The 22,881-nt window shown below is 36.5% G+C and overlaps 2 protein-coding genes across 3 annotated transcripts; both read right to left on the minus strand.

Annotated features, from left to right (window-relative positions):
• Positions 1 to 292: 292 nt before the first annotated feature.
• On the minus strand, positions 293 to 8,348 carry RDM4 (RNA-directed DNA methylation 4). 2 transcript variants are annotated; one of them, XM_010258663.3, is made up of 11 exons: positions 7,975 to 8,348; positions 7,738 to 7,860; positions 7,535 to 7,615; positions 7,042 to 7,130; positions 6,801 to 6,872; positions 5,856 to 5,897; positions 3,188 to 3,345; positions 2,932 to 3,056; positions 1,039 to 1,123; positions 890 to 963; positions 293 to 811 (listed from the first exon to the last, which is right to left on the minus strand). In XM_010258663.3, exons 2-11 carry the CDS (start codon positions 7,847 to 7,849, stop codon positions 588 to 590), a joined length of 1,062 nt encoding a protein of 353 aa, XP_010256965.1. In that variant the 5' UTR covers positions 7,850 to 7,860; positions 7,975 to 8,348; the 3' UTR covers positions 293 to 587. The 2 variants fall into 2 exon arrangements, with proteins under 2 accessions (XP_010256965.1, XP_088755172.1); XM_088899046.1 differs by lacking the exon at positions 7,042 to 7,130 and having other exon boundaries at positions 7,975 to 8,342.
• A 2,963-nt stretch (positions 8,349 to 11,311) lies between these two features.
• On the minus strand, positions 11,312 to 18,736 carry LOC104597220 (Nop53 protein). The gene is made up of 12 exons (XM_010258662.3): positions 18,179 to 18,736; positions 15,219 to 15,394; positions 15,079 to 15,127; positions 14,963 to 14,988; positions 14,599 to 14,679; positions 14,407 to 14,517; positions 13,591 to 13,679; positions 13,164 to 13,283; positions 12,964 to 13,086; positions 12,336 to 12,402; positions 12,125 to 12,204; positions 11,312 to 11,687 (listed from the first exon to the last, which is right to left on the minus strand). Exons 1-12 carry the CDS (start codon positions 18,342 to 18,344, stop codon positions 11,684 to 11,686), a joined length of 1,092 nt encoding a protein of 363 aa, XP_010256964.1. The 5' UTR covers positions 18,345 to 18,736; the 3' UTR covers positions 11,312 to 11,683.
• Positions 18,737 to 22,881: the final 4,145 nt, after the last annotated feature.

Here is a 22,881-nt window from a genome sequence, read left to right on the forward strand (position 1 = left end):
GCACTCTAACCAACGAGAAGGCATACGGTTGATGAGGTAGATAGCACAAAGGACAGCCTCAAACCAAAAGCATTTTGAGACATTCATATGGGAAATTCATCCTGAATGGATGGTCATGTCAATTGAAAGCTCAGTGAATCTAATGCCAACCCGAACCCAAAAATAAGACATTGGCTCACTGAGTAGAATCAGTAGATACTCAACTCAGCCTTGAAGACTTACCAAAAAAAGTGCATAGTGCAAAGTCATACATCAAAGAAAAAAAAAACAAATAATGGGTGGATATGAATGGTAGCAAAGAACTGCAAATCTGCAATATACCATTATAATTTACCTTTTAACCCTTTAAGGGAAAATAAGTCACTATGTATGGTTAGTTGGTTACATATTTAGACATCAGCTCAGCAGGTTCCATACAACACATTGATTGCTAAGGTGGGTTCAGTGCAATATTTAGAGAACCTAACACTGAATCGTTTCATGACAATTTTTTTCAGATTACTAGGGCGGAAAAGATGCTCAGACAAAAAGGGTTGAAAAGTGATCTTTGTATATACGTGAAAAATACCAATCCTATAGAATGAATCTCAGCGATACTTCCATCTCCAGTCTTCACCATCATCAACACAAACCTCTTCCTCAGTGTATAACGAATCTATATCTGAATGGTTGTAGTATGTTTCATCCTCAACTTCTTCAGAATCACCATCAAAAGCTCTTCCATTTTCTTGTGATTCATCATGAGAACTGATCTGAGGTTCATCTTCAGATGTCTCCTCATCGGGATAATCATTCAATGGATTATCTTCAGCTGAGTTCCAAAACAGATAATAAGTATAACCATATTAAGTTGCACAATGCATGTATATAGAAAAAATAGAACAAGTACCGTTTGAATCATCACTTTCAAACTCTGACTGAATTGGGCCACCATAGAAATCATCCTCATCGTCAACTTGCACTCTGTAAAAAGAGGATAAGTATAACCATATTAATAAAAAAAAGTAGGTTGGGACCATAGAAGTCCAGCATCCTTACAGAGGATATGAGTTTGAATCACATTCTTCATAGCTCAATCCATCCTTCATCATGTACAAGTCGTACACATAGTCATCCTTCAAATCTGCACAGCACAACAGAGGTAGTTGTGATACACCATTTTTTCCTTTTCTTTTCTGAATCTTGATAAGCATCATGAAACACCATTCATCAAAAAGCCTTATTCTTTTCGATGAAGGATGAAGAACAAATTTCTCAAACAATTCTAAAGTTCCACATAAAGATTACAGCATTCATTCCCATCTGAAAGTCATATGAGTTAAAAGAGATTTCCCAGCACATTCTTCCCATTTAAGTATTTAACAAAGGATATGATCTCTAATGCTGTTCAGTTTTAACACAAATACCCTTTTATGGCATGTACCTCATGAGGATTATTTTTATAACAGCTACTTTTCATAGTAAACGAACAAAATAGCTACAAGTAATTATCCAACTAAAAGAGAGCTAGAAGAGCTACAGTAAATGAACAAGCTGCAAATGCATCCCACCATATTTGTAGCACATAGAGAAAAGGTGATACAACATTATTCTCCATGGTCTCAGGCTGAGTAGTTCAATGGGCTGGACTGAGAATCATCCATAAAAGGTGACTATGGCTTGCATCAGATGATCAAGATCCATGGAACAAGAGAAAACAAAGCTAATGGTATCCACAATGAAGTACTTGTTCAAATGGATTCCCAGGTCAGCAAACAGCCTCAGATTTGTTGGACTACAGTATGCCTGCTACTGGGAGGGACTTGTATCAAAATCTTGCTTAAAACGTCTATAAATTTCATGTCAGCTCTGAGCTGTTTGTGTATATGTACTTGTCCTACACCCCTTTTTCTGGAACATATGGTTCATTTCAAATATTAATAGTCTGTTACTGACTAAGAAGGGATGATGCACCATCAGCATTGCCTGCTATTAGGGTAATCATGGACCGAGCCAAGCATAGCACCCCTGACAAGGGCTCTAGCCTGGGCCCGGGTCTGGTTCCAAGCCTATATTTTAAATTTAGCATATTAAATATATATTACATGACATAATATATGCATAAAATTTATGCTAAACTTGTACATCTGTCCCTCCCCAGACCCCACATTGGCAGAAGCTTCGTGCATCGGGCTGACCTTTCTATAACTATATGGATATAAATATTTGCAGGCCGGGCTACTAATAATCATCCTACCTGCTATCTTTTCCTTTTAACTTCTCTTATTTAGTTCAAACACTTTAAAAGCCTTTTCATATCATGTAAACCTTTTCTCTAGGCTGCATTTATTTTCCTCCATGTAAAACTGGTTATGGACAGAAATGATGCAAATAGAAAAAAAATTCCATCTTCTATAGTGAGACAAATGGAACTTTGATTTTAAATCTAAATAATATACATTCCCTCTATATAAGTATCTGGACATGAATGAATTTCACAGGACCAGAAGTGTCTTATTAAAGAAATTTACTGCATTTTAGAATGTTGTATTCAATATAATATGTACATTTAGGTATACCACTTCATTATACTGTAATACAAATCAGACAAATGCTTGGAATGAAATAAACAAGGTACTCTCATACCTGTCTCTTTAAAGCAAGAATGTTAACAAAATACTAATTTAAAGAATTTTCATTTCACAAGGTTTAATTATGGGTTCAAGTTGGGTTCCCCATTCAAAGAATTTACATTGCAGTGGACTTGGATCCTCAGGCAAGGTCCATTCAAATTTCAACAAATGCTCAACCTAAGCCTGCCCAAATTGCACTCCTAGGTTTAATTATATACTCACAGTTTAAACATTCAGGAGCAGTACATGGTTTTGAAATCAATGTTGGAGTCAGAAATGAATATAAAGTCAAAATCTTTGATGATAGAATGACAAATACCTTGTTCTGATTTGTAAGCAGAAATATCAGATTCAATCTCTGCAGCAGCACTTGGAACAAACTCTCTTAGTAGTGGCAAATAATTTAACAAAATGGCATTATCCTCCAAAGAGGTTTCGCTGCATCTGAATAATTAGGAAAAAAAAAATATCTTTAACATACTTTTTTGATCAGTGAAGCTAACATTCGAAGAACAATTACAAAGAAAGAAACTGAAAATGGAAAACAATATAAAGAAAGAAAAATAGTAACCTACTTTTGCTCTTCCACCTCACTTGAAATTTCCTCTTCTACGTCAACACACACAACATCATAAAGATGACATATTTCATTTAATGAATCATCAGGCATGGTATCCTTCCTCCCCTTCCGTCTCTTCCATATCTGTTCAAATCGAGCATTTTTTGACAGAACCTAACAAGGCCAAAGGACATGAACCAATCAAGAATACAAATTAGCACTGTTTGGTTGTGAAAAAAAAAATCAAGGGTATGAAAAAGAAATCTACAAGAAAATTATTTTTTTAGTCTGACTGATGATGAAAACCTAAATGGAAAATAAAACTGACATAAAATAGGAGGTTAAGTTTACCAATTGCTCCCTTTCTATTTTTTCCCTAGAAGTAGAGAGAAAATGAAAAGAAAGAAAGAAAGAAGTGACAAAACACAATTCGATACCACTCTCACCTAAAGTAACATAGAGATCTTATTTCTATATATCTACCTTACCCAGTGATTGTTATCAGGGAAAAACCTTGGTGTCACTCTCTCAACATTGCAAGGCAAGATGGCCAGGAGAAGTACCAAAAGAGTAATGAAAGTTTTATTGGTGAAACCAGATAACTGTCATCATATATCACCTAATACATGTAACAATAATATTAAAAAACTGCAGATCGGTCCATAAGAATCCTGTTAGCTTTATCCAGAATACTCAAAAGTAGCTTAGATGGTTTCCAAGTTAATTATGCGTCAACTCATCCCTGAACAGAGACCTTGAAACACTATTATTATTTTTTTTTCTTATTTTGCTCTTTATGTCTGCATGGGTTTATCCTTTCCCTCCTCCAACCCAAAAAAGGGGCAAGGCTTTTAAGATAGAAAAAATGCATGTATCATCCTTGTAGTCAGAGCTTATGTTTTATTTAGGTCTGTGACATGCACAGTTTAGACCTTTCCCATGTTTAAGAGTACTCTTGTCTTTCTCTACATTCTCTCCTGCTCTCTTTTCTCTAAGGCTCAGTTTGGAAGGAGTACAAATGCAAATATGTAGAGTGCAAAACCTTATATTTTGTATGTATTTGTACTGTACATATTTGCATTTGTACTCTTTCCAAACTGAGACTAATTTTCAACAGCATTCTTGAATTCGAACCATTATTACAATGCTGCTTATATGCACCTTCTCTGTTTCAATATTTAGTAGAAGGATACTCAAAACTTTCCACAAATAGGTAAGCACCAAAGCCTTAAGATGGTAAATTAACTAAATAATCAACCACATCAACTTGATGCCAGAAAACCATTATAATCACTAAGAAGTTTCAGATGAGATATTCCTTACCAATCATCCAATATGCTAAAAAGGTTCAGCTAGACACTATGTTACAAAAGGATAAACCACAGATTGACCCCCCAGGTATTCCAAGAATTTGAAAGTGGCCCGCCTTGGTTTCTGGCAAACCCCCCAACATCCATACAGGAGGCAGACAATATATTGATACACTCCTTCCATTAACTCTCCATTAGTTAACCCGGTAAGAAGTTGTCAAATAACTGTTATATCTTTAGAGAAACCCTATGCTCTAAAGATATCAAGCATAGTATTGATCAAAAAAAAAACATATCAAGCATAGCAATACCTGATTGAATCATCCCAACCTTCTTCTATGTGTACTTCTATTCTGACTGTTCATTTGTTTTCTAACAGTTCTCAAATCAGAAGATATGTTAGGCACAATAATCAGCCCCAAAGTAATATGGTAAGATTCTTCACCTTGTCAATTAAAATTGGGAACAGTGTATCCCAGAAGCAGGTGCATGGAGGTTTCTGCTTCCATGAAGATTTCTACCAATAGGTTGATAAAGCATGATAACTTTTAGCTACTAGCAAGATTTTTTTCTTTTAATTAGGAAACAGGATTTCTGTTGTTGAACACCGTAGGGAGGTTTTTGAGGTTTCTAATAAATAGTTGTAACTGCAACACGGTAAGAGAAAGAAAGAGTAGTTGGCTTGGTTTTCGGTGAGGTTGGGTCTCATTAAGCAGTGCGAAGGCTATCCATTTCCAAGCTGTGTAAATGTGTTGCAAGGTTTTGTGGTTCAGTAGCAGGTGAGAGAATGATTAAAATAGACAGAAACAATATTGCTTTCTTTGGTAATGGACAGAAATATATTGTTTAAATAGAGCTACTGGGGAGAGTTAAAGATTCACATGTTTGTCCTATCATACCATAAGGCATACAATAAGGCATAGGATTCAGATGTATTTTGGACAGGTCATGCTTGGGGGTTAATTACAAAGAACCCATATGACCATGAGAATAATGAAAACCAAAATTGAAATATTTTAGGTGTTTTAGTGCAAATGAATTATATATATTTGCACATCCATGGACTCTGAAAACCTATTGAGCAGCCATTGCTCCAACCGAAGCTCATGCATGCTTCTTGATCCTGTTTGAGCAAGACAAGATTCAGCAAAAAGCAAGCACCATGGACAATTTTAACTCACAGAAAAGCAGGACCAGATTGACTCTGAAAAGACAGTAAGAGCACACGTATCTGAAGATGCTTTTTACACAAAGAAAGGATTAAATGTCTAACTACCTCCTTAAAATGGAAGGAAGAGTCATTTGGAACACAATAGTAATCTAATTACTACTTGTTAGTGTTACAAGCAAAAACTAAGTTTACTGTTTGTGTACCTCATGTTTTTGCCTTGCCTTGGACAATAGTTGATTTTGCTTCTGCAGGCATCAATAGCACATGCCATTAGTCAAAACAATCAAATCCAAATTTAAGACATGAATTGTGACAACAAACGAGAAATAAAGTGTGGATGTCAAGTAAAAAGAGGCAGACAATGGTTGCATTCAAGCTGCTGTACCATAATGCCTGTAAGTTGACTATTTAACATAATCAACAATATTGAAGAATGTTCCCGTTTAATTTTTGATATTTACTGTTCAGTTCTGTACTTCTAGAAGCATGAATTAACTAAATATGCAGTTTTGACACCAATGCACCATAGACAACACAACAAGGATCCTAATCTTAAAGGAATGGGATGGCGCCAATTTCTTCCCCCTTCCCCTTTTTTAGACCTATGATACCCAGATACCTGTGCATGCCTAGTGCACTAGCATTGAAAGTGATAATGGACACTTCCAGATATTCCCAATAGCATTAACACTTGAATGATATATAAAATTGTATGTTTTTTTAACAAATCGTATTGTAAAATATTTGTATACAATGGAAATCTAGGACCTGTTTGGTTAAGCTGTGGCTGGTTTTTTAAAGCCATAAAACTCAAGAAAGATGTCATATGGTCAGTAAGATGTTCCTTGAAAGCCATAGCCCAGTAACAGCTGAAGCTCAAAAAAGATAAAATACAGGAAGCTTCAATTGAAGCCTTTTTCCAGTTTCATGTTTTGAGCTTCCATTCCAAAACCTTAAAATATTTCCAAATTCCAACTCGTCTTTATATGAAGAGAACCAATAGATTTGATAGATATTCCATTCAAATTAAAAGAATAAAATAAGTCCAAATGAAGCAGTAATATATTGTGGTGCAAATTCTTCTCAAAATACGAGTAGTTCAAAAAACTTTTCCAAATAAATATGTAAACAAGTGAACCTGTACTTACGTTATCTTGTTTAAAAGTGTGTCTTCGTTCCTCAAGCTTCGTCCTTAATTCAGATGCATCTGAAGCATTAGGCTGATCACAAAATAGTCACGTGTCAGAGCCAGATTATCTAAAACAAAGCCTTCCGCACTTTTGCTCAACAAGGATAAAAAAATCGTTGCAACTGCTTTCTACAAGCAAAGTATTAACAAGCGCAAGTAGAACAGAATAGAAAGAATGTTAAACAGACCAGCATACTGACCACAAAAGACTGTAAAATATCAATTGTAGCCTCAGAACTTGTTACAGTATCCAGGTGTTGTACAAAAACCTTTTTCGTCTTCAATTCCTCTAAGAGAAAATAATGAGAATGAATTAGCAAAAACTATTTAGAACGTCTTTTGTAGAATAAGTTTGTCTTTACAATTCAGACGTTCATCCATATAATTGCACAAGCACGCGCGAGTATATTAAAAATGGGAGGCCATATTTTTTGGAACTTTGGTACTTGATATATGAGAAAAAGTGAAATTGGGTGCTTCTAAACGCAATAACTAAGATATGGAACAACAAAAGATTCATCTGGTCAAGACAGGTCAAACGTGACTTGAGCCATGGATACACATGTTCAGTGACAGACAACACCTACGTGACTTGAGCTATGACTAGAAACTCAGGTTTTCCCTGGTTTGTAGGCGTAATGATTACTGAACTCAATTGGTACGTGTTCATGCAAACGAGTTGACATATTTCACCTTTTCCAGTTGAATCAGAGATCGACAACTTTCCAAAATCCAGCAACGGTTTCTTGAGTGGCCTCTCATTGATTTCCAGCCCTAGAAACCCAAAATTGAGGAAAAAATCGCCAAAATAATGCCACCATCAATATATCATCAGAGTACGGAAAACAAAAAAGAAAGGAATATATGTGTATATATATAGGAGGGCATGAACTCACAGAAAGCATCGAGCCGCGATTGAGAGGACTTTCTCTTGACTCTAACAATCACGGGCTTCTCGTTCATGATTTTGGATGAAAAGGAAGAAGAACCCTCGCAAATATCCTCCATGGATGAGCCACCTGAACAGAAACCGAATTAGAAATGTGAATAAGTAGGGTTTAAGATTAAGGTGTGTAGTGTAAAATGAAATTAATACGCCAAATAGGGTTTTATTGGGGAAACAGGGTTTATACCAGGTTCCGACTAACGAACAAGCAAACGAGAAGTAGAGAAGTGAAAGAGTTTTTTCTCACTCGCGGCGAAGCCCGCTGCCCGACTAAACGAGGAATTTTCACTTTTCATGCAAGTGGAGGGAGCTGGTAGCCGAGACGAAACACAAGGAAGTTGCGCAAACCGTTTGGTCCGTTTCGTGCCACTAGGACAAATGGCTGAAACCTCCCTCAAGTTTTTGGTTGTTGCTGAAATCTCTCTTAAGGATTAATAATTGCAATCATCTAGATGGTGTTTGGAAGCGTAGTCGCTTTTTGGGATCGATTTTTAAGAAAAAACGCTTATTCTTTCAAGATCTGTTTTTCACAAAAAAAACACTTCTGCTAGGTAGGCAACCAATGAGCAATATTATGTTGTTTGGTAAGATGATTTCATCACTATTTTTTTTGTATGTGCTGACAGGTAAGCACCGCATAGGATACACATCAGTCAACCATCAGCGGGGTCCCGATTTATGAGGCATGCCCGATTTTTCAGTAAACACCTGAACCAAACATTCATATATGTGGACGTTTGTTGAAACACCTATGTGGATCTGACATGACACCGTATTTTGAAAAACAGCTAGATTCCAAACATCCCCTACTCTTTCTTTTTTGTTAGAATCTTGGCAGGAAACTGTCCAAAATATTCATTCATTTGCTTTTGACCAAAATACTTATTTTCCAATTTTCTCTTCAATCTCTTTTCTGAGGTTGATATATTTTTCAAATTGCCCCTTATATCAATTGCTCAAATGTAAAGTTGCAACCCCGCAACTTTAAATTCTTTATTTTATAAAGTTTATATTGTTTTTCTGTAAAAAACAACCTCATTAGTAATTGTATGGCTATTTTAGACATTTTTGTGTTTCTTTTTAGAAGATTAACAAAGGGGGTCTATTTGCAACAGTGTGAAAAAGTTCAAAAAGGTGATTATAATTACCAAATTTTAGGAAATGTTTCAGCAATGATCTGAAACTTTAGGGGAGGTTTCAGCAATTTATCCAAATATAAAATAATTAAATATCAAATCACAATCATATGCAAAAAACACACAATAGCATCACTTGCCAAGTTGCCGTGTGTCACATATCATATTTTTTTTGGGAGAATGATGGTTCAGCCCAGGATCAGAATTTGTAGGTCTAGACTACAGTTGGGGTAGGTGTCAACTCGGAATTGATGCCAATTCACGGGCGGGCATTGGTGCATAGAGTGTGGACTGTTGACATTTTGAATGTTTATAGCTCTGCATTGAACATGTCCATACTTTTTCTGTAATTTTTTTGGTAGATTGTGTCACATATCATATAGGCATATACAATTGGAAGATAAGAAACACCTATGTAGGCTATGTTTGGTCTGATAGATTGAAAATAAGAGCAAAAATATACAGCTGAAGGCAAGTAAATTCTTGAGGGATTTCACAAATTTTGGTATCAATTTAGTGAAACTTATATACACATGCTGCATGGTGCATCAAAACAGATGATTGGTTGAATGTGATGATAAATATATTTTATTAAATATGAAAATACATTTTGTGGAATGCAAATCTATGAAAAGTAAGGAAACTTTAACAGAATTGGTTTAGATCTAGATTTAATTTACAACCAATATTAATAAATGCACTATAGTTGAACTCTAAATTTTTCCTCCACCCATGTTTCTCTTATTTTTTTTATCAAACCAATATAACCTGTGTATGAATCCTCTCAGTAGGACCCGACCCAATCAATGGTGGATCATGTTCTTCAAAATTTGGCAAAAAATACCATCAGTGAACAGTGATAAAAATTGATTGGTTATCAGTTTTCTGTATTATGCCTCATAGGAATCGTAGCAGAATTCTATTTAGATAAAAAGACTAATTCTCGTCTTCTCTTATATTCCTTAAGGAATGTTGCCTTTTCAAAATCATCGTAAGATTGGCATTCATCATTTATGTATATAGACTTTTATATATAAAATTAATAAATATTTTACTATTAAAATTAGATCAACTGTTTTAACTTTACGGTTCATGGGTTCAAATCTCTCATTGCATTATATACCTATACATGTTGCCTTTGTTACTAAGGTTATGTTTGGTTTGAAGAAAAAATAGGGAAAGGAAAGGAAAGATAGGGAAATCTTTACAAATCTTGTATAGATTTCCCTACTTTTTCCTTCAAACCAAACATACACTAAATGACATTCATACAAAAAAAAAACAAGATTCAACTTCTAAATTAGCTTTTAATTTATGTCAAATAAACTACCAGAAAAAAAGAAATGTAAAATGCCTTCAAGAATTAAGATGAGGTTAGGGATGGTTATTTTGGGTACTGACCGGGGTTGGAGAGGGTTTTGGGGAAATACCTGTCAGGGAAGCGGGATGGTGGCAAATTGAAGGATCCCCCAGGTTACCAGCGAGGACTGAGATAGGGCTGGGATTTCCAGCCCTGCTCAAGTACGGAGCAGGGTATATGCATTCAAGGTCAGGAACGGAATGTGTAAAACCCAGCCCCACCATTCCAAAGAGGACACAGCACATGCATGCAAACATGAATTCAAGTCATTTTATTCCCAACTTAAAGAATTCTGTTCAGCTTTCTAATAACGTATAACATTTTAATAATTATAATTTGAATTTGAAGAAGGTATTCAATATTCAAAATCTCAAATGAGTCCGGTGTTTGATTGGAATTCTAGTATAGACGAATCAAATTTTGATAATAGCACAGTCGAATAAAGACTCCAATCCAAATTCTAGAAATCGCGCTGGACTGAAATAGTAGAAAGCTTCTCTTACGGTACCACCATCATTCTGAGAGTCTGGCATCCAGTTCCGCCAACTCAACCCAAGGGTCAAGGCTAGTGTGATTTGCGGGCAAAAATTGCTACAAGCCAAGTAGAGAAAAATGGTTTATCACATGCACTTGCACCATTTTTTATCTACTTCAAGTAAAAACAACCACATCAAATCCATAAAATGTTCTTACCAAAAAACTAATCCATATAATGTATTGGCTGGCTTTTCTGTGCACCAGGGCCACAGGGGCCAAAATATATTCGAAGTAAAAAGACTCAATTGCCTTGGATGCCTTAATTCCATTACTTGGTCAGCATGCATACAGTAACAAACCGAGAGAAAAATAATAATAATAATAATAATAAAGTAGGGCAGTCCTGAAATTGCAATGCAAGAGTGGGAAGAATCTGCTAGCGTGGACTCTAGTACAAGTATTAACGACACAAAGTGGTTTGTTACTTTGTTATGAACCAAAACCAAACTCAGACTCGGTAAAGGAAACTCATGCTTATGTGAGAGCTGATGTGATGTCCAAACTCAGACTAATTCATGAGGAATGCCTTCCGTTCATATTCTGGTATTCCACAAATTCCATTAATCAAATGAGAAATTCCTGTAACGACAACAGTATAATCCATCCTATTCCAAAAATCGATTTTGCTACCTTGGCATAAAATGGGGTAATAGGGAAAGAAAAAATAATAATAATACAGGGCCGGAAAATAGAACAGCAAGAAGGGTGGGGCGGATGTCAAAATAACAAACAAATATAATTCAACTTGTAACCCAGAGAACCCTGCAGGGCTAGTTGTTCCCTTGGACACCCAGTCAGGAATCTCCATTTGAATAGTTGCTTTCTCTAGTACACAGCACCGTCGCTCTACAGAGAAATAATTATTACCTGTTTCCCATGCAAAGTAATCCAAGTCATTTGTCAGATAAGAGACAACCTTGGGAAATGCATTCTTTTTTTTCAAGAAGCCACATAAATGTAACATCATCATCCAAGCCATATCCAAACTATGCGATAGATAAATGCATCCATTTCCAAATTTCAAAATTCAACTACCCAGTCTAAGGGTTCCCCCCCGCCCTAATTTTCAACTTTTCAGGACTACTCTCATCTGACTTCAAAATTGGATGTTTGATTTTAAGGCAAATCATTCAAGTCAATCGGAAGACAAAAAATAAATAAGCACCTAGTAACATGTGGAGTCCCTACAAAAATTACCATTCAAGATAAGTTAAATGCCCTATTAGTGTGGTTTGAGATTAGGAAGCAATGAATGCTCACATCAAGTTCAAAAGTAAAGGGTAAACAAGAATTGTATGACCAACCGTTTGCGTTTGGCTGTTGGGACAATTAACCCTCGTTTTTCAAGGCTTTTGAACCGATCCCTTGCAAGAGTGCAACAACCCTTCACATGCAAGAAAAAGAAAACCAACAGCATAACAAGCAATGTAAGCCGGGGCAATCTTATAGGAATCATTCACATTCACTGTGAACCACATCCATACAGAGCCGACACAATTAAGTTGAGAGAAGAACCTTCAGCTTACGCAGAGATCCAGATATTTCGTCAGATAACAGAACTTGAAGAGGAGCAGGCTCGAATCTGAAGCAAATAATTGAAACCGTTTATGTCAGATGTACCAGGATATATGATTACATCAAAATGGGTATAGAGTGTCTCCATAAGATGTCAAAGTTGATACAAATGATAAATAAGGACCTGCCTGCATTAAGACAGTGGAGATAAAGTGGTTCATGGAATCCTTTTCAGGTCAAATAGATCCCTATTCAGCGGTCATTTTTTATATCAATGACCCTGTTAGATGGTCATTGTCATCAAGATAATGATCAATGGCCCATTTCAAAACAGCAAAGTTGTTAAGCAAGCAACTACTAACTAGCATGTTTCAAGCCCAACTCTGTTATTAACTTAAATCTCAAGATGTGCAATCTCAAAGTCATTTAATACAGAAGCAACCATGGAACTATGCAGCCTCATCATGTGAGCCAATTTGTTACTATACTCTTGACCAGACACCAGACAAAAACAAAACATATTTTGCTCAATGAAGATTGCAAAAAACCATTCATCAAAAAAAATTGAATATTGCAAAATTTTAACCGGTCAACAAAAATAAAGATTGGGAATTATAAGAATCCATACTTGTGCTTCCCCAAGCATGGTGGAGCGGACTTCAGTCTTTCTTGTTTGGCTGTAATGCGCCTGAGATGTCTTTTCTCCTTCTCTTCATCCTCCTCAGTGATTTCTTTAATTATATCTGGTAAGCTGTCACCATGATAACCAAGAGAAAGGATGTATGTTAACCCAGAGCAATGTATCTGCAAGCATGAAAATTGATTTACCTGTCGATCTCCTTGGAAAGTTCTTCTATCTTCTTTGCTTCAGCTTCTTCCTTCAACTTCTGCTTATGCCTAGCTCTCTTGTTTAGTTCCACCCGTGTCACCCTCTTTGTTTTTAAAGGCCTGAAGCATGACAAAATGAAAATAAAACTTAATAGTTATCATTTAGAACTATCCCAATCACAGGTAACATCAAGAGACTATTGACTTTGTTTTATAAATCATGGGTGAACTGGTACATAACCATGGATTGGACAAAAAAGGAAAGCCCCAACACCAATTAAAAACAAACCCATTTCTTTACTACTTCTGAATGAATGCGATATAATACAGCTAGAAAGAACTTTTTGAAAACCAGAAAAAATGAATGAGAAAAGATAAGAATTATTTTGATCAGTAATGAGAAGAAAAAAAGAACAAATAAAAAGACCTTTTTTCAGGTGTTGAATTGCCATTTTCACCAGAATTATCCTCTTCCAACTCATCATCAGTTCCAGCATCAGCATCAAGAAAGAACATCTGGGAGAAAGAGTGAAGTCATGCTCAAGGAATTCAAAGCTTGTAGTGAATGTCAAAGAAACAATCTATATAGGAAGCCGGGCATAACCATTCAAAAACACAATTAAACTCAATATATATGGGTCATCTTATCTAGATTTTAACCTAGGAAAGCATTTATCTATGCATAACTTATCTAACTTAGAAAGAGCAAGTAACCATGCATGGCTTAGCAGTTAGAACCTACAGTATATTGCTATGAAGCTATTGTCCGTGAATTACATTTGTAAAGATCTAGGTGTTACTCTTCCTATGTTACCTCAGTTTCTATGCACAATCATCCACTATGGCTCAATATTCTATATATTTTACATATAAACATACTACATATATGGTTACCATGATGCCGATGAATATTAGCCTGTAATCAAATTCAATTTTCAGATTTTCCTTCAACTTTTAGACTTAAGCATAAAATTTTCAGGTAGAAGTTAGCTTTAGAAGTTTGGGTGCACACTAGAAAATTTTCACAATGCTAGTGTTATAAGTGTTATCTATCAAGCAAAAGCTAACCAACATATCTAGAACATTAGGAAGCCAGAGATCTATTACCCCTACCTTACCACCGCATATGAAATGTATGCATGTAAGCATTAGGAAGCACACATACACGAAGAGAATTCAAGTTCCTCAAGTTTTTTTTCAAAGCACCATTATTTGGATGGAACTATTTGAATAAAAAACTCACATTTTCTTCATCCACAACTTCACCAGGAACAGTTAGTGGAACTGGCTGTGGTCCCAGCTCATTCCGGAAGATTTTTTGCATTTCGTCTGCAACAGCATGGGCCAATGAATCCTAGACTCCCAAACAGATAAAGAAGTAAGAATCCACAGTAATATGTAGGCACAAAGAAAATGCAACAGACTGAAAAGATACCTGATGAGCTTCAAATGAAGGATTAAATGAGCATCCAGGTGGCTCAACTTCTACTGCCGGAATAAGAGTAGACTTAGATTTCTGTAAGCATCAACCGGAGAACCATCAGATGAGGTCTACAAATAAATGAGTAGAAACCATAGAATTGTTTAGAACTGTTTAAGATAGCAAGCAGTACGTATTTTAGAACTCAATGGAAGTAAGGAGCACAACAGATCCAGTCAATTTTTCCATTGAACCACTGGATCATAGTATTGCTTTTTCTTTTCTATCTTTTGAGAAAAGATAACTGTAATATTGCTTCTTCTTTTATCATTCTTTTGTTGGTAGGCTTATGAATTGAGAAATGATTTGTAGCAGTCACCTTTTTTATCTTGGCATTGCCTTCATCTGCAAGAGACCAGATAATGCAGGGTACTGTTATTTATAGGTGTATGACCATTGAAAAGATGAAAGTGGTAAAATGAAAAGGAGAAGGACCTTTATTATCCCATATGTCAATCATGCTAGAGTTCAAATTCTGCTTATCCTGTGAGATGTCAACATAAACAGTAAAAATCTAATAAAAAGTCCTACTCCAGAGCTATAAAAACACTTTGGATTAAGCCATTCTCTTTCACCTTAGGGACATCTTGGTTCTCAGCTATTTTTGGTTTTAGAACTTCTTTGCATTTCTTCTTGCACTTCTTCAGTGTTGAAGATGGGACAGGTTGAACAAAGGGATTCCTTTCAAACAAACTCTCACATCGAAGTACCTTCTGCCGGTGTTTCTCAATTTTCCGCTTCACTGAAATATCTGAATAGAGATAGGGCAAGTATCAATCAATTTCTCTGACTAAGATATTTAATATGGGTGACCTCATGAAAAAGTAAAATAAGGATGGTGCACACATGCACAAAATCATATATACATGCATGCAGATGAATAAGAAAATACAGAGATGAAAAAGAAGGATAAGATAATCTAAGCCTGTGCAAAAAAAAAAAAATCAGACCTCCTATCAAGTATAGTAGGAACATCCTGGCAACTTATGTGAACATTTGGAATCAAAGCAACACTTTTTTAGTCACAATGCGGAAAAAATAAGGGCCAATTTCTTAAACTACCCCTAACGTTTAGCTAATTAACTAACTCTACCCCTACTGTTTGACTTTGTCTTAAAGTACCCCTACTGTTTCTGACAATTGACTAGCTCTACCCCTGTCGTTAACGTCCGCTAATGTTCCGCCAAAATCCGTACACATGTGACATCACATGATGTATAAATATTTTTAAAACCCAATACTACCCCATCCCTCTTCTCTCCACTTCCCCTATTCCTTCTCTTCAACTTTCTCTTCTTTGACAGGAACAACACCGGCGCATGTTCAGGAGCAAAAGGAAGCTGACCTTGTACGACGACGACCAGATACTCGTCCGAGTTACTGTGTCAAGCAGTGAGTTTTAAAACTGCCGTAGTAATCTTCCCGGAGAATGTAAGAAAGGATGCGAGTTCAAACTCAGGTACAACAACAGCAGTAGTAATCTTCCCGGAGAATGGTTTCCAACGGGCTTCCATTGGCATTCTTGTAACTTAAATAACCTTGAAACTCCAGCTGATGGTAACTGGCAAGCATACACCAAACCAGAGACGCAAAGAAAACATACCTCACTCTCATTCTCATTCTCACTCCCACTCACTCTCACTCTCACATCACTCCTATTTCAGAGGCTAAGAAAATGATGTTCTCCACTCAAACCCTGTTTCAGAACTATAATATTTGTAATCTGTTCCTTTTAGATCAAACCTTACCCTTTTCCGTTTCTGATATTCTACTCCTTTGTTTCCGTTTTTCACACACAAGCTGAGAAGCACATCTTCAACCAACTGATGACTTGGTGAGCTTCTTTTGTCATTTTGGTGACAAGTCCATTTTGTTTTATGTTTTGTTTCTCTTTGGGGAAAAAGAGAGAGGAAAAGCTTCAATGGAGTATAGTTTGAGTTCAGAGGTACAGGTGAAGGATGGATATACAGAAGAAGGGCAGGTCGAAAACCAGGATTGGACCATTCATTCCAAGACCTGATCACAACCCAAGGGAGATGAAATCTTGGGTAAAGAGGACTGGGTTCAACACTTCTCCAGAGAAATGACCATCAGTGCCAATGAGAGTGACCCGAATGAGAATAATGACAATGCTGGATTTTATTTGGAGAAGGGTCTTAATTGGAGAGGTGAGTATTCTCCAAAAAATGAGTTTGATCCGATCTTGGGCCGTGGTAGAGGGAATAGGGAAGATGAGATTAAACCAGATTCTGTGTCTATCAATGAGTTGCAGAAGAATGAAAGTAATACTGGCTTGGGTTTAAAGGGTGTACCGGGAAGAACTGAAATTCAGAAGAAGAGAAATGAGGTTCACCCTGTTCTGGGGCCTAAGGCTGATCACAGGCAATTGGTTTGACTGGAATGGAATCGTAACCCAGAAAGTAGGATTGAAGAACACTGCTTGTACGGCGACGACCAGAGATTGCTCATACCACTTGGGCCGCGATACCTCCATGAACGTCATCAGATGCATCCACTCGTAAATTCAAGTTTTTTTTTCTCACAGTTTCTTGCTAAAATCCTTGAATAAATTTCCATGCCATCAGAAAGACTGGCATGGAAGGAATTGGGTTTTATTTCGAAAATTTGAGAAACAGTGGAGGGAAATTTTGCCATTTTATTTTTTTCTGTTACAATTTAACGATGGCGACAATTCTTAGAAACCGTAGCGCCACTTTAAGACAATACTGAAACAGTAAGGGTATAGTTAATCAATTTCCTGAGCGTTAAGGTAGTTTAAGAAATTTTCCCAAAAAATAAATAGAAAAATTGGTCTTTCTTGACATGCTTGGGAATTTAGTTCTGATGAAATGTCAATAACTTTAATATTGATACTTCATTTTGATTTTGAGTCTTTTACCTCCAAACGTTTCAATGTTTCATGTGTTTAACCAATTCCAACAGAATCTTGATCTTGATGGAGCTTTACAAATCTTTTGAGTTATTCTAAAATTTGAACAATATTGCATTTTAAGGCAAAAGTGAACCCTGGAAAAAGTTTCACTAAACAAATGATATAGCAATCCAGTGGAGAACCTCACCGGAACACATGGATAAGAGAAGCAACAAGGTAGCTTCATGATACTCACAGAAAACATTCACAAAAAACATACCTTTTAGTTTAAGGCCTAAAAGCTTCTCTGATGCAACTGCTAGAATCTCATTGAAAAATGTCATTAATGGACTCTCTAACAAACTATTCACAATTTATTTAAATTTCTAACATTTTCCATAAAACAATGCGAGCATGTGAAGCTGAAAACGAAATTAATTCAAAACACCCATCCCGCTTTGACGAAAGCATATATTTAGCTATGTGTTAGTCTCACATAAGTTTAACGTAGTAAAAATAATTCTATCCAGGTATTCATGTTCAACGGAGAGTGGAATCAACAAACCACAAAATTGCAAAAACCGTAGCTTCAAAAGCCGAATCGAAACAAATGGGCATACAGAAACCCTAAGATTCGGAGTTAAAAAAGAAAAACGGAGTTACCGCTGCTTTTGTCGACGTAGTATAGGGATTCGCTCGAAACGGCGGTTAAGGATCCTCCACTGAGAGCGTCTTTGGTTGATTTTTCAAAGAACTCTTCGATGTCGTCTGTGGGTATGTTAATCCTCCATGCCTTCTTACCCTTGCGAGAGCTCTTCGCCTTCCCCATCTCTCTCTCTCTTCTTCTCCAAACCCCCGGCACCAGAGATTAGGCGGGCTCTGGTCTTTGACTCACCGCCGGAGAGAGGGGCGACTGAGTTCACTGGTGGCGCGGCTGCCGCCGGTGCTTGAGTTCGCTGATTCCAGAGAATATGCGAAGTGCGAGTGAGAATGAAAACTGCGAGAGAGACGATGGAGAGATAACGGGTGACGAGAGAGAGGATTCACCGCCGGAGATAGACGACCGGTGTCTGAGCTCGTCGGCGCTGTCGCCTCTGAGACTGAGAACGGTGGCTGGCTGCCTGGGTTCGCGCCGGTTCTTGATAGTGAGAGTGAGGAGAGAAGATAGAAGATGAAAAGAGGGAAAAGGAAAGGGTTAGTCGGCTAGGGTTTAAAAAAATTACAAAATATCGAACCGAGCTCCTGAATTTTAGGTCTATCCGCGGGTTAAAATCTATGCGCACGCTCGTCCGGGGGTCGGGGCGGGTCGGGCCGGGCCGATCTGTTAAGTTATCCGGTTCATGAACAAATCTATTAAAAAGTGGCATTTTTATAATTTTAAAGAGAAGAAGGTAAAAAAAAATTATTAGTTTCCATTTTGGGGCGGGTCGGGCCGGGCCGATCTGTTAAGTTATCCGGTTCATGAACAAATCTATTAAAAAGTGGCATTTTTATAATTTTAAAGAGAAGAAGGTAAAAAAAAATTATTAGTTTCCATTTTTCTCATTTCAGCCTTCTTGCCAGTACCCCTACAGTTTAGCTATTCTTATGGTATCTTTAAGTTTCCTAACAATTGACTAATTTTGTCGTTAATATCCGTCGAAATTCATACACACGTGACACCACGTGATGTATGATTTTTTTCAAACCTAATTTTGCCCTTCATCTCTCTCCCTTCTTATTCACCATCCCTCTCTCTGGCAGCAGCTAGAATGAACTACTCTGTAACCGATCCACTCTCTGTTTCTCTACCGCCATCACCACCATTATCATCATCTGTATCCGCCCATATCTGAATATCTCTCAGATTCGGCAAGTCCAAATCCCAGAAGGAACCCAAATCTGAGATCTGAGAAATACTCAGATCTGAGTTCTGGTAGTCATCCCAGAAGGAACCAAACCGATGAACAACATTCCCTGCAACTACAAGTAAAATCTATGGGACGCAATACTGTAACAAGTGTTCTCTTCGCCGCGCCATTAAGTGCCAACCATCGTGCCTACAGCCGCTACTCCAGTGTCCAAGTGTGTGTGTCATGGGTGGGCTATGCATGTACTTTTGTATTGGGGATTGCCAATGGCATTATTGTAATATTGTAGTATGATTTTTCACCTTTTTGATGTTTCTTATTGTCACTCCCCCCAAAGCTTAACGTACTCTTTGAGGGGAGGTAGGTAGTCGAGTGAGTTCATAAAAGTGTAAAGGTTAAGCACGAGATCCCCTCGACACTATACTGTGTGCTTGTGCTTATCACTGATTATTGCAATACAAATAGCCTTTTGCTAATTCGTGTGCCATCTTGTTGCCTTTTTGTGTGTGTTTGCTTTGTTGCATAGGCTTACTCACCCTTTCGAGTGCCGCACGGGGCCCCAACGATTACCCCCGTGACAATACGGTATCTGATCATGAATACCGTATCTCCACATGAAACCGATGAACAGCATTCCCTGCAACTCAAGCACCAGTCGTCTATCTCCAGTATTCCGTTGCGAGCGACAGCATTCCCTGCAACAGCAAGTAAAACCTATGCAAATCTAGCCGCGAATTGAGAATATACTTACGAGCTGGATGCTATGCGTGCAAAATTTTATTCCCATTGTGTAATTGGATGCTATGCATATAACTTCTTATTGGTTAGGATCTAATTTTTACAACTTACAAGAGATTAATGACCAAGTGTATGTTTGGTTATATTGGAGTTTTGTGAGAGGGTATTGATAAAAGTTGGTCTTGAGTTATGTGCATGTTAATCATTGGGGGAGTTTCATTTTAATGCTTTCTTCAACAATTAAGCTTTTCTTCATGTTCTGCTAATGTGATGTCTAATGGTGCCTAGCCAATAAACAGTTTATCAACCACTTTTCTTGGTTTTGATGCCAAATCAAGTACAAACATTTATTTAATAAACGCCCATAGAACTAAACACATATCAAGTTGGAAGGAAATTTATAGGGGTGTTGATAGTTTTGTTTTGAAACCAAATCGGTAACCAATTGGATTAATCGGTTGATTGGCATAGTTTTTGAGCGATTCTGTTCTTGGATTCTTCAGTTTTTTATATTTTCAATATATAATATATAATTTATTTAATATATTATAAATAGATAATTAAGAATATAATATATTTATATATATAATGCATATAAATTTATATATGATATATATGCTTATATATATACATATATATTTACATGTATTAAAGATATATATATATATATATATTATAAATATATAGACCCATCAGTTTAGTTAACTACAAGTTTTCTAGAATCGCATGATTGATTACTCTAAAGTCTAAACTCTAATATGACGTTAATAATCAATACCTGCATGAGGGTCTCTCTCTACGGGAGGCTTTCTCTCTATGTAAGGGTCTCTCTCTCGGAGGGAGGGTTTATCACTCACACTCTATGTGAGGGTCTCTCTCTCACATCTATGGATGCAAGTTTTCATTTATTTCTCTTCATATTGGTGTTTGTTGGAGATGTTTTTTAAACAGATTTGAGAGACGATGGTTGTGATCTAAACCTATGGAGTAGACTTGGGATCTTTGGTTCTATTCATTATAATCTTCGTTTTCCCTCTAATCTTTTTCTTATTTCTGTGTCTTGGTCGAATTTGTGTGTGGTGTGCCTTTGGGGTTTGCCATGAGAATCCATTTGTTTTGTAACGACGTTATCGTTCTTGGCAAGCTTTTTTTCCAGCGATCTTTGAGTTCTCTTCGGCGACGTTCATGCTCTAGCTATTTCGGTTTCTATAACGACATAGATGGATGTTTTTTTTGCACATTTTACGTCCCTACAATTACAAGTTACAACTTCTTTTGTGCACTTTTGGCTTTTTGTGGGGCCCATTCCTTGAATGTTTGAACAGTGGAGTATTAGGGAGAGTTTTGTAACAGGAGGCGATCTTGGGCCTCTCTCGCTTTCACATTTTCAATATTGCCATGGATTGGGTGCCATGGTACCTGCTTTCTCTAAACACCATGAGGGTTTTGTGTAGTTGATTCGGACTCATTTGGTAGAGAGACACACTTGCTAGCTTCATCTCTATTGGAGGCATTTAGCCGACCTTTTTGGTGTTTCTTAAATTTGTGTCAGTTGTAGAGATTTCTTAAGTTGTTTTTCTCTCGATGCTTGTGGTTACTTGTTTTTGTCTCAACACGCTTAACATGCTTTTTTTATTGTATTTTTCATTGCTGTTAATTTTTCTGCTTTATAACTTAAGCATTTATGAATGAACTTGCCTTTAGGCGTCAGAAAAAACTACAAGTATTCTTTTAAGTTAACCGAAAACTGAACTGGTAGAATTGGTTTTTTCAATCGGTTCAGTTAACTATATTTTCAATTTGGTTCACTTTTTTGGTTTTGTTGAGCATCCCTAGAAATTTATAATAACAATAATAAATGTATAAATAAGCTGATATACATAGTTTTTAACAATAAATTCAATATTTTATATTTATATTAGTTTTTATACACAACTTCAAAAATTAGTTAACCTTTCTCATTTTCTAATATTTGCTTTGTTTTGAAGAAACATAAAGCTTACTCGAATTAAATCCAAATTAGTAGGATCCAAATCAAATTCACGAAATCCCTACATATATATTTTTTTCTGTTGAAACCGATATTACACTTGATCTTAGACAAAAGGCCGACAAAGGTACTATATGAAATTTGGTTTGAACCAAGATAACCAAATAAGAAATTTGATTTGGTTTTTCCTCTGGTAATTTTGGTTAATTCAATTTCAATTTATTTGGTTAGGTTTTAACTTGAATAAATTAAATGCTCACCCCTACACAGTACTATTCAAATAGGTGGTTTGCTCAATTAGATTATAGAAACAAGTCAACTGATAAAACGTCATAATTGAGCATAGATATACAGTACCGAAAATGTATGATATTGGAGGAGATTTGACCAATCAAAGTTGAGCACAATCTCCTGCAAGCAAAAACTATGTTCACATAACATCCAATTGCACATTGTGAATATCTCCCGTAAATGCATGTCTAATTTATGATAGATGTTCCTAATGTATGGCTGGATTCTATGCTTTTCATAATCTTGTCCCATCAAATCTCCCATGAATTTTTGATAAAAATCACCAATTGATTGTGACTTTTATCATACCTCTTGGTTAGCTATAGTTTTTAAGGGTCCAACCTTTTAGTTGACATTTCTTTGAATGTAAAAACATAGGATCGAACATTGTAATTGTAAGCTCTCTAACTGGAACTTAGGTAGTTGGGATTTTTTAGTGCAACTTGGGTAGTTGGAAATAGGGTTGATCATTTTTAGACTAGAATTCAGTACTTAGG

Source organism: Nelumbo nucifera, chromosome 2 (assembly GCF_055504915.1).
Source record: "Nelumbo nucifera cultivar China Antique chromosome 2, China Antique-T2T, whole genome shotgun sequence".
Lineage (NCBI taxonomy): Eukaryota > Viridiplantae > Streptophyta > Magnoliopsida > Proteales > Nelumbonaceae > Nelumbo > Nelumbo nucifera.